General features: G+C 44.8%; 1 protein-coding gene across 1 annotated transcript in view; it reads right to left on the bottom strand.

Annotated features, from left to right (window-relative positions):
• Window positions 1–341: 341 nt before the first annotated feature.
• Fam189a2 (family with sequence similarity 189 member A2) overlaps window positions 342–12,119 on the bottom strand; it is a 75,605-nt gene continuing 63,827 nt past the window's right edge. The window contains exons 7-11 of the mRNA XM_010605875.1: window positions 8,496–8,625; window positions 8,249–8,327; window positions 6,824–6,976; window positions 4,352–4,644; window positions 342–1,205 (exon numbers count right to left, since the gene is read on the bottom strand). Of these exons, the coding sequence (XP_010604177.1) occupies window positions 999–1,205; window positions 4,352–4,644; window positions 6,824–6,976; window positions 8,249–8,327; window positions 8,496–8,625 (862 nt within the window). The 3' untranslated portion in view covers window positions 342–998. The remainder of the gene's footprint in view (window positions 1,206–4,351; window positions 4,645–6,823; window positions 6,977–8,248; window positions 8,328–8,495; window positions 8,626–12,119) is intronic.

Here is a 12,119-nt window from a genome sequence, read left to right as displayed (position 1 = left end):
GTACTCTCGGCTTCTCCCTCTCACTCATTACTTCCGTGGTGCTCAAAGTCCCAGCTCAAATGTCAGGTCCTCAAAGAAGCTCTCCCTGACCACCCCTTTCTTCCTCCCACTGATCTTCAATCTGTAATTGCTTTACTGATTTATTATTTGTGGCCCCACTAAAATGTACCTCTTTGAAGGCAGGAGGGCACATTACTGCCCATGGCCTTTGGTGCTTTGGAGATGAAGTTGGCCTGGTGGCCTGCCCAGGAAAGCTGAGCAGCACGGCTCCATGCTCCAAAGCTTCCAGGTAAGGCCTGGCCCTCTGAACATACACAGATACTGCACAAGGAGCCCAGGGGTCCAAAGTAAACATTTTTATTCTCTATTCTGCCTTAGGTGTTCTAGTTTTGCAAGCACAAATACATGGAATCAACAATAATTCTCTCTTTAAATGTCTTTCATTAAAAGTTGACAATGAAAAAAGCTTCCTGTTTTTCCTAAAGAGTGTGATTTGAGGGAAACCTAAAAGGAGGCCTGGGGACTGCAGTCACACGGGGATTAATCATCACATCTCCTGCCAATTCCTCTCTCACTAAGCAGAGAAAGGCCTCAGGCATCTATAAATAGCAGCCCAGCAGCTCTGTCCTTCCAATGAGGGTAAGAACTTGGTGATGAGGAGAGACAGGAAGGGTGAGGTGGGCACAGAACCACTGGCCCAGTGTCTGCCCACACCGGGGCGTGTGAGCCTCAGGAATGCTGTGAAAACCAGCAGAGAACAGAGGTCACTGTCTTCCCCTCCATCTCGGTGCACCAAAACCCAAGAGGCCTGAAGAACCTGTTCGCTCACTCTTAAGGTCCCTCAGTGCACAAAAAGGGGAGCCAAAGAGTGGGAACAGAAGGGCTCCAGAATGCCCCATATTCAAGGGGTTCCCAGAGGATGACCTCAACTCCCAGCAAGGGAACAGCAGGGAAGAGGGGCATCGTTGTCCTTGAAGCGGCCTTCTCTCCCCACTGGTTCACAGGACAGTCTCGCGGATGACTCCGATGAGGCTGTGTGGCCGCTCAGCCTCCACTCTCCGGGGCCTCCTGCTGCTTCTGGGCCTCCCCATGGGAGGAGTGAAGGTGCTTAGGTCCCCGCAGCTCCACAGGTGCAGCAGGCCAGGCTGGCTTCTCAAGGGTAGCACATGGGCCTGGGACGTGCTGGGCTGTGATGGAGCCATTATCTTTGGGAAAACAAGGAGAGGAGGTAGAGAGGTTAAGCTTCACCAAGCCGGCCCTCTGACCTGCCTCTCATATCCACCCCTGTATTTTAATGTATGTTTTTTTTTTTTCCCAGTCCACTTTAATGTTGAAGTGCTTCAGAAAAGAAAAGAGTGGTTTCTCAAGGTACAGCCTACTTGGAATCCCAGAGGTACTTTTAAGTGCTGTCTCTTTTCTAAAATAACTAAAAGTTTTCCTCTAAGTTTTCTATTGTTTGTACTACATCCCTGCCCACTTACTAACTGGTCAACTGCAATTTCTTGCTTCCTATTTAACAGTCTCCTCTTCATGTTTCTCCAGTCTCCCTGTGGCCCAAGCTAGTGAGTCTCATTACTGTGGAAGTGTGGGGGTCACAGGTGTATGAATTTCTACCACTAACACTGATAATGCAGGCAAGCCTGAGCATTAGTAATTTTAATTAAGAACCCAGTGAAACCAAGGCACTTGAAAATTTGAAAACTACTGGCACGGTCAGGTAACGAGTTAATAAAATGTCAACCGAAACCAACAAGGCCTTGGATGGATCAGATAGCTGTTCAATAAACAACATAAAAACTAAGCCAATTTATTTGTCTAAAAAAAAACTGTTTAACAATTGTTCTACCGCTAGATCTGTTTTGCAATGAATGTATCACACACACAACTTTGGCCAAATGATGGGAAATTCCTCATCCAATTGGCACAGACGAGGGAGGGTTACAAGAACTGTCCAGTTACAAGAACTTTGGAAATTTGCCCAGCCATGTCTATAGGACCTGTCATGGTGCTAGTACCTTGGGACTCAGGAGACTTATTACCACTTAGTGTCCCAGAACAATCATTTCTCTGGGTTCTCCGCTATGCTAGTCTAAGCATTTAAGGTCATTAAAAGGTTTATCTCTGAAAAGATAGGATATTAAGTTTTGCTCTCTACTAACTATATTTGTCTTTGTGGCCTGTCCTTGTCTCTTGACTAAGAAACTCCAACATCCATTACAACTGACTGTGATACATGGTAATTTAGGACAAGAGTTTTTTCTATTGGGAAAAAATCAAAATGGACCTAAAAACTCACCCTAATCAATGAAGATAGTGAAAGTGTGCAAAGCTGGCTAGAATCAGAAATGAAAAGTCCCTTGCCAATGTCCTTGGCTTCCTTTTGTCTGTGGAGGGATGTGGCATCATGAGGCCCCATCACTGGCGTTCAGAACAGGAAGGGCCCAGCAGATGGCCCAGAGTCTGTTGCAATCATTTCAGTATTTGAATGTTTAACCAGTCTGGGGAACAAGGATCTACCAAGCATCTGTAACTGCAGCATGTACAGAACCGTGAGTGCCCAGCCTATTCTCCCATAGAGTGAGCCTTGGCAAAAGGTCCACCCACTGCCAGGCAGATACTCCAGCTCTTTCCCCATCAAAGCTTGGTGTCCTTCCAGATGCCTGCACCTGTGTTTTGGACCACTGAGATTGAACAGAGGGATGTAGTATAAAATGACAACTGGAATAGCTCAGGGTCATCAGGATGCACGGGTCTCTCCTATGCAGGCTAACAACTGCAGCCTGACCCACAGCCTCGGACTTCCCACTCCTTTAGAAAATAAACCAGATAGAGGCTGGAGTTCAAGGACCTCTTCCTACAAATAATCAGACAACTCTTCTCACTTGGGTCCTTGAAGGACAGGGGGAGAATTTGGCTTCTGGCTTTGCTTCAGTAAGAAAAGCCCTAGTACACAAGAGCCTAAGGAGATAATTAACAATGTGAAATAGGAAGAAAAGGGCTAAAGGTGTAGGGAAAGTGGGAAGGGTAGGGGAAAGGGAATAAAGGAAAAGAAAAAAATATGAGAAAATGAAAAAATGGAAATAAAGCGTTTGTAATTGGGGAGGGGGGAAGGGGGTGAAGGGAGGGCAGGGACAAGGGGAAAAAATGAGAACCAAGACCTGTCATGTAGAGGTACAAGATCCCAATGATGAATGTAACTGTACTGTATACCTAGAATGTACCAATAAACTCAATAAAAAGAAAAAAAAAAGAAAGAAAAAGAAAAGCCCAGCAGGTAGAAAGGGGGAACAGAAAAGGATTTATTCAACTTGCCTTAAAATTTTACCTAGGATCCTGGAGGTGGTAATTACTCTGAGAATTAGTGCAGGTCAACTTAAGTTGAGTAATGAAAGAATGTTCTGGAATGAAGGAGTCACTTAAAGAAGGGAAGACAGTGAAGAGAGACACGACTTGTGGGACGAGTGTGATGCCATGTTCACTGAGACAGTACCTTTGTCATAAACGTCCCAAGACCACAGACCCCTGTGTGCTGACGTCAATAGGGCCCACCCCACTGAGCATGGGAAAGGAGTCACCGTCACCCAAAAGGTGACAGCTTCCAAAACAGGTTCTTAGCAGAAGGGAATTCTATCACTGAGAGGTGCATCCACAGACACCATTGCATCTGACCCCTCATGTTAAAGATCAGAAACCTAACATGCAGACAGACCACGGGCATGTCCAATTTGATGTTTTCCATAGGTTACTTCTGTTCAGAATACAGTCTCTTTTACTTTTTTTTTTTTCTTTTCTTTTATGAGATAGGGCCTTACTATGTAGCCCAGGCTGGCCTCAAACTTACTACCCTCCTGCCTCAGCCTCCCGTGTGCTGAGATTACAGGCATGAACCACCACGCTCAGTTCCCTTTTCCTTTCAATCCTGTTGGCTCATTTACAGGGCCAAGCAATTTGTGGAAATGTGAACAGCTCCCAGAATCTTGCCAATATTAAGATTCACCTATGCCATTGTCCTCAAAGGGCTGAGGAAACAGGCCCATCAGAGGACTCTTCCCTTCAGGAAATCAGTGCTGAATGAGGTCTGAGCTGCCCAGACCCCACGTCTTTCCAGAAGTACTCCTACCTCCCAGAAAACTGGGCTCTCTTCCCTTGTGCCGAAACCACTGTGAAAACATCACCAAGCCTGAAAGGAAAGTTTAGTCTTCTTCCCCTTCCCCTGGCCTCCTAACCCCAGCTCCCTGACCACGAGCTTATTGAACCTTGGCTGGGAAATCAGAGAAACCACTTAAGCTGGTTCCAAGTTACTATGGGAACCAGTTATCAGAGTGTTGCTCACCATCAATAATAAAACTACCTGTTCAAGAAAACTGGCACTTGTGATCGCTTCCTCCATGTGCTCCTCATCGGACTTCAGAACAGATTTAATGTTCTCTACAAGTTCGTGGATGTCAGGGGTCATACTGCAGGAGGACTGCTCCAGGAACTTGGCCACCAGCAGCTTGGTATCTGTGTAAGACCTGTAATCTATCAGAGACCTGGGCCTGTATCGTGGTGCTCTCGGTCTCAGCCCTCTCCTCAGGGTCACTGCAGCCACGTCCAGTCTCCTTTCGGTCTGTGTTGCAGCTTCGCAGCTGAGCACTGGGGTGGCTGTGGGCAGACAAACAACATGAACCCACTGGCCGAGCCCCTCTGAACAAAGGCCACAAAACTCACCATGGAAAGCATGTGACAAATGTGAACAGTCATGCACATCTTGCTTTTCATCTTACGGAAGGGAAAGGAAGAAACAACAGTATGACATAAGCCTATTCCTTGAGCGCTCTTTCAATCAGGTATGTTCTGAGACATTTAACAGTGTCACATAAAACACAACCTTAGCCAAGACAGAGGACAGAGAGTAGAATCCAGAATGCAAACCATAATCAAGTGAGTTTCATGGAGTATGGCAGATAGATGGGAACGGACAAACCAAGCAGAAAAAAATATGGCTGAATGATGAAAGAATGTTCTGGAACGTAGAAGTCACTTAAAGAGAGGGAGAGAGTGAAGAGAGACAAGATTTGTGGGGTGAATGTAATGCCATGTTCACTGAGACAGTACCTTTGTCTTAAGCATCCTCAAAGGCACTGTACTGACTTCTATTACCGATGCTCACACCATGGCTATGAGGTAGATCTATGGCTGACTATTATAGAAAATACAGATGCAGAAAGATTACACACCACTCCTGAAGGCAACAGAGGACCTGGAAAATCCACAGTAACTCTAATTTCCATGACTACCTATAGCAACAAGGGTGTAAAGACCAGCAGAATGGTACTGCGCCGAGCAGTGGTTGAAGTGAAACTCAGGTCAGGTCTCCATGTGTCTGTCCATAAACCAGCCAGCACCCCTCAGTGTATCCAGCACTGGCCACTTCAATCTATGAAGGCCTAAGTGGGAAATTAGATACTGAAAGTTCAGGAAGCCGAGGTAAGAAAGCGGGTGGAGAAGAGGAGCACGTCTTTTCCTCTGCAGAAAGGTAGCCATGAGGAGCTCTAAACTGAGGTTAGAGGTCATCCTCCAAGGCTGCCATCTGCATGCTACAGAGAGCAAGAGTCTTCTGGAAACACATGGTAAAGACACGCATATGTGAGCAGAGTCAGGATCTACGCTCATTCCCATGAAGGCAACCTGGGGCCTCCCACACGAAACGATCCAAAGGGCCATCACATCGTTCTTGCCCTTGTAAGACTGCAGAGTGTGAAGGGGTTCCAGAAAGATCTCCCTCAGCAGGGCAAGCAGCTAAGTTCTCACAGAAGCTGGCAGGTGGCCAGCTCAAGTCTTCCCACCATGCAGGTGAGTGTGGGAATCAGCACCAGGCTGCCCAGCAGCAGGGGTTGCATGGAGAGGACGCTCAGTCCGGGAGGTGAGGCTTCCTCCCCAGCCCAGCGCTGCAGAGACACGAGGCGTATTCTCTATGGCTCCCACAGGGTCAGTCCAGAGCTGTGGCAAACAACACACAGTGTCAGAGGGACAGAGGGCAATGCAAGGGCTTGCACAGCCGGGAGACAGCAGAGTTAGAGGATGGCCAAAGCTCCATTTTAGAAAGGGTAGGAGTATTGGAGTTGTAGAACAGCAGAGGCCAACAACTAGACTAGTTCCCTAAAAGAACACCCCACTGATAAAATCAGAGATTTTCATTTTCTTCCTTTACTTCATTCTTTTCAATTTTCTATAATGACAAGATATTGGGAAATGGATATGGACTCATATATTCAAAAAAAGACTGAATGCTGTTATTTTTTTATTTTTAACTTATTCAAATAATGTTTCATCCCTGGTACCAAAAAAAAAAAAAAAAACTTATTCAAATAAGATCTACATACATGGCAAACTCAAACTGGAGAGGGAAGGAGACAAACTGTGTGTATTTCAAATTATTCAAAGTTCTTAAAATAGTTCAAGAATTCAACTGACACACACAGCAAAAAAGATAGCAAATACTTACCTTCAAAAGAAGGGGTGCAAACATACACCCCTCTGACTATTCCCACAGGGTTGCAAGCAGCTAGAAATTAGAACTAGGTTTCCATAATTTTCTTCCTGGAATACCTAGCATGGTTTCAGATGCAACCAAATGTTTTTGATGAGTGACTTAAAAAACATTCTGCCAGCCATAAAAGAAGTGAAAGATATATATTTCTAATTCAATGTCGAATGCAGAACCTTTTTTTCCCAAGACCTCTCAATCTCCTTCTAGATGCCACATAAACAGCTGCTTCTACCTGGCACCTTTAGACAAATGGGCACAGTGCTCTGAAAAGAGCTTGGGGAAGGGCATCACCTCTTTCCTCGGGATGGTGGAGCACAGGGTCACTCTTTGATCTGGTCCGTAGGGGTGGCAGGGCTCTCCGGCTTCTCGCGGGGTGAACTGGGTTTGAGTTGGGAGTCGGTAAGGATGCGCTTTCTTCTCCAGGTGTGCTAGAAATGTCCCCACCTGAATCATTTTAAATGGGAGAAACATAAATTATTTCACCAGCTGAAGGCTTCCAAATGTTTGGCAGGAAACACCTGTGAGCTCAAACCTGCCAGGGCAAGAGAAATACAGATAATAACATTTGCTTAGGCTGCCGGCCCAGGTCATAGTTCCCAGCACTATGGGAAAACCTGCCTCTCCACAACCACCCTGCCACACCCAAAACAAACAAACAAGAAGTATGAAGCCCAAGAGCCAAGAAGCCATGCCAGGACATCAGCTTTTTCTAAATCCTCTCCACAGATGCTTCCTAAGGCAACACTGAGAAACTCAAAACACGTCATGGTTTCTGACTACGTACTCAGGCCAAGCTTGCTTCAGGATGCCCTGCGTAGGGGCACTGGGCTGTGGCCACTAAACCAATCTGTGAAACTACCCTGGAATTGGATGACTTCGGCTCAGCAAATAAAATCATATCATTTGGGAGCCCAAGTCGTGGTTTGGAGAAGTCTCTAAGTGGAAGAATGACAAACATACTTAGAAGAGCTGAGCTCTGCTTCCTCACTGTCAAGACAAACGGTGGGTGGGCTAGGGGGCTCAGGGTGCAACTCAGCATGCATGAGACCCTGGTTCAATCCCTGGGACCAAAATTGAGGGAAAAATGGAGGGGAACAGAAATCCATTCCAAAAGCTACTGCTAAAAAATTACCTCCATCTAAAATAGCTAAAAGTTGATCCATTATTTATTATGATCTTCAATTTTGTCCTCGTGGACAATTCTCTAGGATGTTTAAAACCTCCCTAAAGAGAAAGCCATAACAGTGATACCCTGAAATCACAGGGATAGACATAAACTGACTCTAGGATTTACTACAGGGCTGGACATCAGTGTTCACCCAGTGTTAAAGCAGGATGACCGGGCCCTAGGTTATACATAACGTGGTGCAACCCCACAGCAGACCACTCTGCAATCAATGAAAGTTTTCTCCTTTACAGGAGAAAGAAAATGCAGACTGCGAAACACAGGAAGGCAAGATTAAACCCAAATCTAATTCACAGGTCCCTAAGCCTAGCCTGATCAGTCATAAAAGATTCTATCTCTTCTCTCCTGTTCACATATTATCTCCCACTTACAAGTATTTGCTAGCATTTCTGCCCCTGGAAAGAAGGATGTAGGCTGATTCACTTGCTCCACGAATATCTGACCTCCAAGCATTCACCAGACAGATGATTATTCTGTCTCTTTTTCATCTACAGATCCACGACTCTACGCAGTGACAGTACGTCCATTACCTTGAGTCGCTTGTGTACCAACTGGTTCCAAGGGGCTCGCAGCAGCTTCTGATATTTCTGGCACTTGGAAAGAAGATCCCTGCATCACAGGAAAGAAAAGGCTTATCTAGTTGATGTTCTCACAGCTCATGGCTTTGCAGAGAGCTCTTTAAAGCGATGTGCAGGGGACGGTCCCCCCACTGTTTTCCGGGATGCCTCATTTCCCGCTTGCAGTGAACATATTAAAGAAAGACGCTCTGGACGGTACCTGCTCCTGGTCCATCTGGCTCACCACAGCTTCATAGGGAGGTGGTGGGTCCAGAGGACAGAACACTTCCACTCCTTTGATCCGAGCTCCGTAGATATGTGGCAGTGGAATGACATCGGGACCAACCATCCTAGAGAGAGCATGCTGGCGTCAGGAAGCACATTCTACGCACTGGTCCTCAGCTGGCAGGGGTTCCTGGACACAGCCCTTGACCCCACCCAGACCACGGCGCTGCTCGGGAGAGGGAGAACAATCCATGCTGCTCTCTGAAAGCCTGCCCAGACCTCCCCAGGCAGGGGCCACATAGAAATGCAACACTGTCACTCCTGTCCACTCCACCACTCAGCACACACACAATCCACAGAACTGGAGGTGGATGAGTGGTTGCCAGGGTCTCCAGGGAGGGAACAGGGCGTGACTGTCTAGTGGGTATGGCATTTTCTTACAGATGACAAAAATGCTTCGGAACTAAAAAGAGGGAGTGGCTGTACAAAACGGTGAGCCCACAAAATCGTACATTTCAAAAGGGCTCAATTCATCTTACATGAAATTCACCTCCACTTACAGTAGACAGTTCGTTTCTGTAGCACTTGGGATCCAAGGCAGGGCCTTGAGCATGCTAGGAAAGTGCTCTGCCATTGGCTGTATATTTGGCCTCAATTTAAAAACAACAACCAACGCCAGCAGAACTCAGTGACCTCTTACATCACGACATGCGCGGTTTTCCCTAACGCCCGATTCAGGACAGAAACTCATTATTTGTTAAATAAATAACTGAAAGTATGAATTAATTGAAAACAAAAGGTGAACAATGTCCTGGCTCAGAGACAAAGGAGACTGTCCAACAAACACGGACAGAAGGCCTTCTCCATGCCAGGCACTGCACAACATGTGGGGCACTGGATGACTTTTTTTTTAAAAGGACTGTACTAAAGATAAGTCTAGGGGAAACGAAATAAAGGTTAATATTCTGTTTTCCCCTGAGTGTAATACAGTAAGCCCAGCCAAGTAGGCAAAAGGACTTCCTTTCGTTTGTAAGATGAACACCATTACCAGCACCACCAAAGCTGTAACTTCCTCAAGATTTCAGCAAAGACAAGTTTAAAGATTGTCACATTCACCCACACAGTGTGGGTATAGAGAAGCTCAACTTCTTAAGACACATTTACCCCATCTCCAGGGAACCTGGCTGAAACGTAACGGCTGCTGTTCTCTTGAAATGAATTTCTCCCCTGTACCTCTTTCCCAAGTTCTGCTGGCTGTCACTATTGACTTTCTTTTCTTCATTCTCTGGTCCTCTTGCATCCCTATCTCTGCTCTTTAAGTGGGGAAAGTTTAGGATTCTTTAGTCACTAAATATTAACTTCTTGTTTTTTGGCTTTATGAGACAGGGTCTTGCTACATGTGTAGCACAGGCTAGCCTCAAACTCACAGCGATCCTCCTGCCTCAGCCTCCTGAGTGCTGGGATTACAGGGGTGCACCACTATGACCAGCTACATTTTTTAAATTTACCAATAAAAGAACTATGATCTCCACACTTAAGAATTATGGATTTTTCTCTCTCAACTGCCTTCTTCTCACCAAATAAAGTCAGCTACTTTTTCCCTGGAAGTGTTGCTTAAATAACTGGATTTTCTAGTTCGTTTTGTTTGGCCCCTTGGGTGAGGGACCTCAATTGCAAAATAAAAAACAAAACCAAAACAAAGTCCACAATATTTCCTGCTGGTGTTCATGGAAAATTACACACACTTACACACACACACACACACACACGGGGTGGGGGCTAAATTCTAAATTTAAAAATATTATTACAAAATATTCTAAGACTTATACTCAGGTCATGGAATAGAGGAAAATGATAAAATCAGATGAACAGTTGATCTAATACAAAAAAAGAAAAACACTAAAAGAGACTGATGGAAAGTTTCATGCAGGGGATTACCCTGGGCAGGGTGGTATTCTCTGGATTTAAAATTGTTTCCTTTCATTCCTTGTGTCTATTTACAAAATGTGATTAGTGGAGGAAAAAAAGTGTAAAAAGATGTGGATTCTTTCTTCCTAACAATGAAACTTCTGAAATTCTGTTACTCAGAAGAATGACACTTCTATAGCTATAACGAAAAAGGAGAACGCACTCTCCTACTTTCCTTCATAAGTAAGACTCTCATGCCTGGCGTGACGTGAAGGGGAAGAAAGGAAGTTGCATGTTTACACCTAACCTGGGAGCGCTTGAAGGCAGGGTACACAACTTGCCAAACATCCAGTCTGTGGAGAAGCCCATCATGAAGGGCCTTCCTTTCAGGGGTCCTGGCAAAGTTATCCTGAAGGAGATATTGTTCCTTGCAAGAGGTGAGGGCATGGCTTTCACGCCAGATCTCTTAACCAGCTGAAGCTGTTTAAGATCTATAAATACTGAGAGACTGAGAAACCAGACCGTTCTAGGAGATAAACAGAAAATCTTTCCTGACCAATGAACAATGAAGCTGTTTCAATCAATGAGACCTAGGGACTCCTCAGTCCCCAATAAGAATGACCCCACAAGTCCTCTTTCCAGCCCTTACCAACCATCGCCAAATACAATGAAGCTTCCCCTAACAAATAATCAAAGAGAGGGGAATTCTGAGACAGAGGCAAAGATGTATCAGACAGCTGTGTCCAGAGTACATCACTGAAAAGCAGACAATGAAGCAATGCAAAAAAAAGAATTTCCATAACAGAAAAATAATTAAAGTCCATGAAAAGGCACAAACAGAAATTTAGGAGATTAAAAATTCCATTCAAAGTATGAGCAACAGAAGGAATCAGTGTGAAGGCAGACTGTCAGAACTAGAAGAAATGAATTATTCAGTGATGAATTATTGAGAGATATCTTAAAAATAAAAAAAACATGAAAAATGGATCCAATGGCTCCTACATAATGCAAAGAATACTAATCTAAGATTAATCAGACTTAATCAGAAGGCAGCACATATTGCATAAAAAACTTGTTTACAGAAATAAGAGCAGAAAGTTTTCCACATATGGGGAAGTAATTGTGTTTTTGGTTTTGATTTTTATTCATTTATTTATTTATTTATTTTGGTACCAGGGATGGAACTCGGAACCTTGTGCTTGTGAAGCAAGTGGTGGAACCACAGAGCTAAATCCCAGCCCTATGAGGAAATGATTTAACACAGAGATCCTTGAGGCATACAGAACTCCAAATAGCCACAATCAGAAAAGAACCTCACCACAACACATCATAGTCAAAATCTCAGAAGTCCAACACAAGAACAGAATTTTAAAAGGTGTTACAGAAAAGCAATGAATCACTTACAAATAACAATTGTAAGTTGAATTCATTTGATAATATGACAGAGTGAGTCTTATACAGCTTGACACAAATATACAGTGTATATTGTTTTATAGTTCCTAGCAGTCCCCTCCACATCACCACTGCTTTGGGGGTGGGTACCAGGGATCAAACTCTGGTCCTTGCACTTGTGAGGCAGGCACTAAGAATAGTCATTAGAGACTCAAAACCCAAAGTGCAGGGCCAGGGATTTGGCTCAGTGGTTCCTCTGCTTGCCTTGCAAGCGTAAGGACCCAAGTTCTATCCCTGGTAACAAAAAAAAAAAAAAAAA

Source organism: Fukomys damarensis, unplaced genomic scaffold, assembly GCF_012274545.1.
Source record: "Fukomys damarensis isolate Sample0158 unplaced genomic scaffold, DMR_v1.0_HiC HiC_scaffold_31, whole genome shotgun sequence".
In the NCBI taxonomy this organism is placed as follows: Eukaryota; Metazoa; Chordata; class Mammalia; order Rodentia; family Bathyergidae; genus Fukomys; species Fukomys damarensis.
The sequence above is the reverse complement of the archived record's forward strand: the minus strand, read 5'-3'. Positions and strand labels throughout refer to the sequence as shown.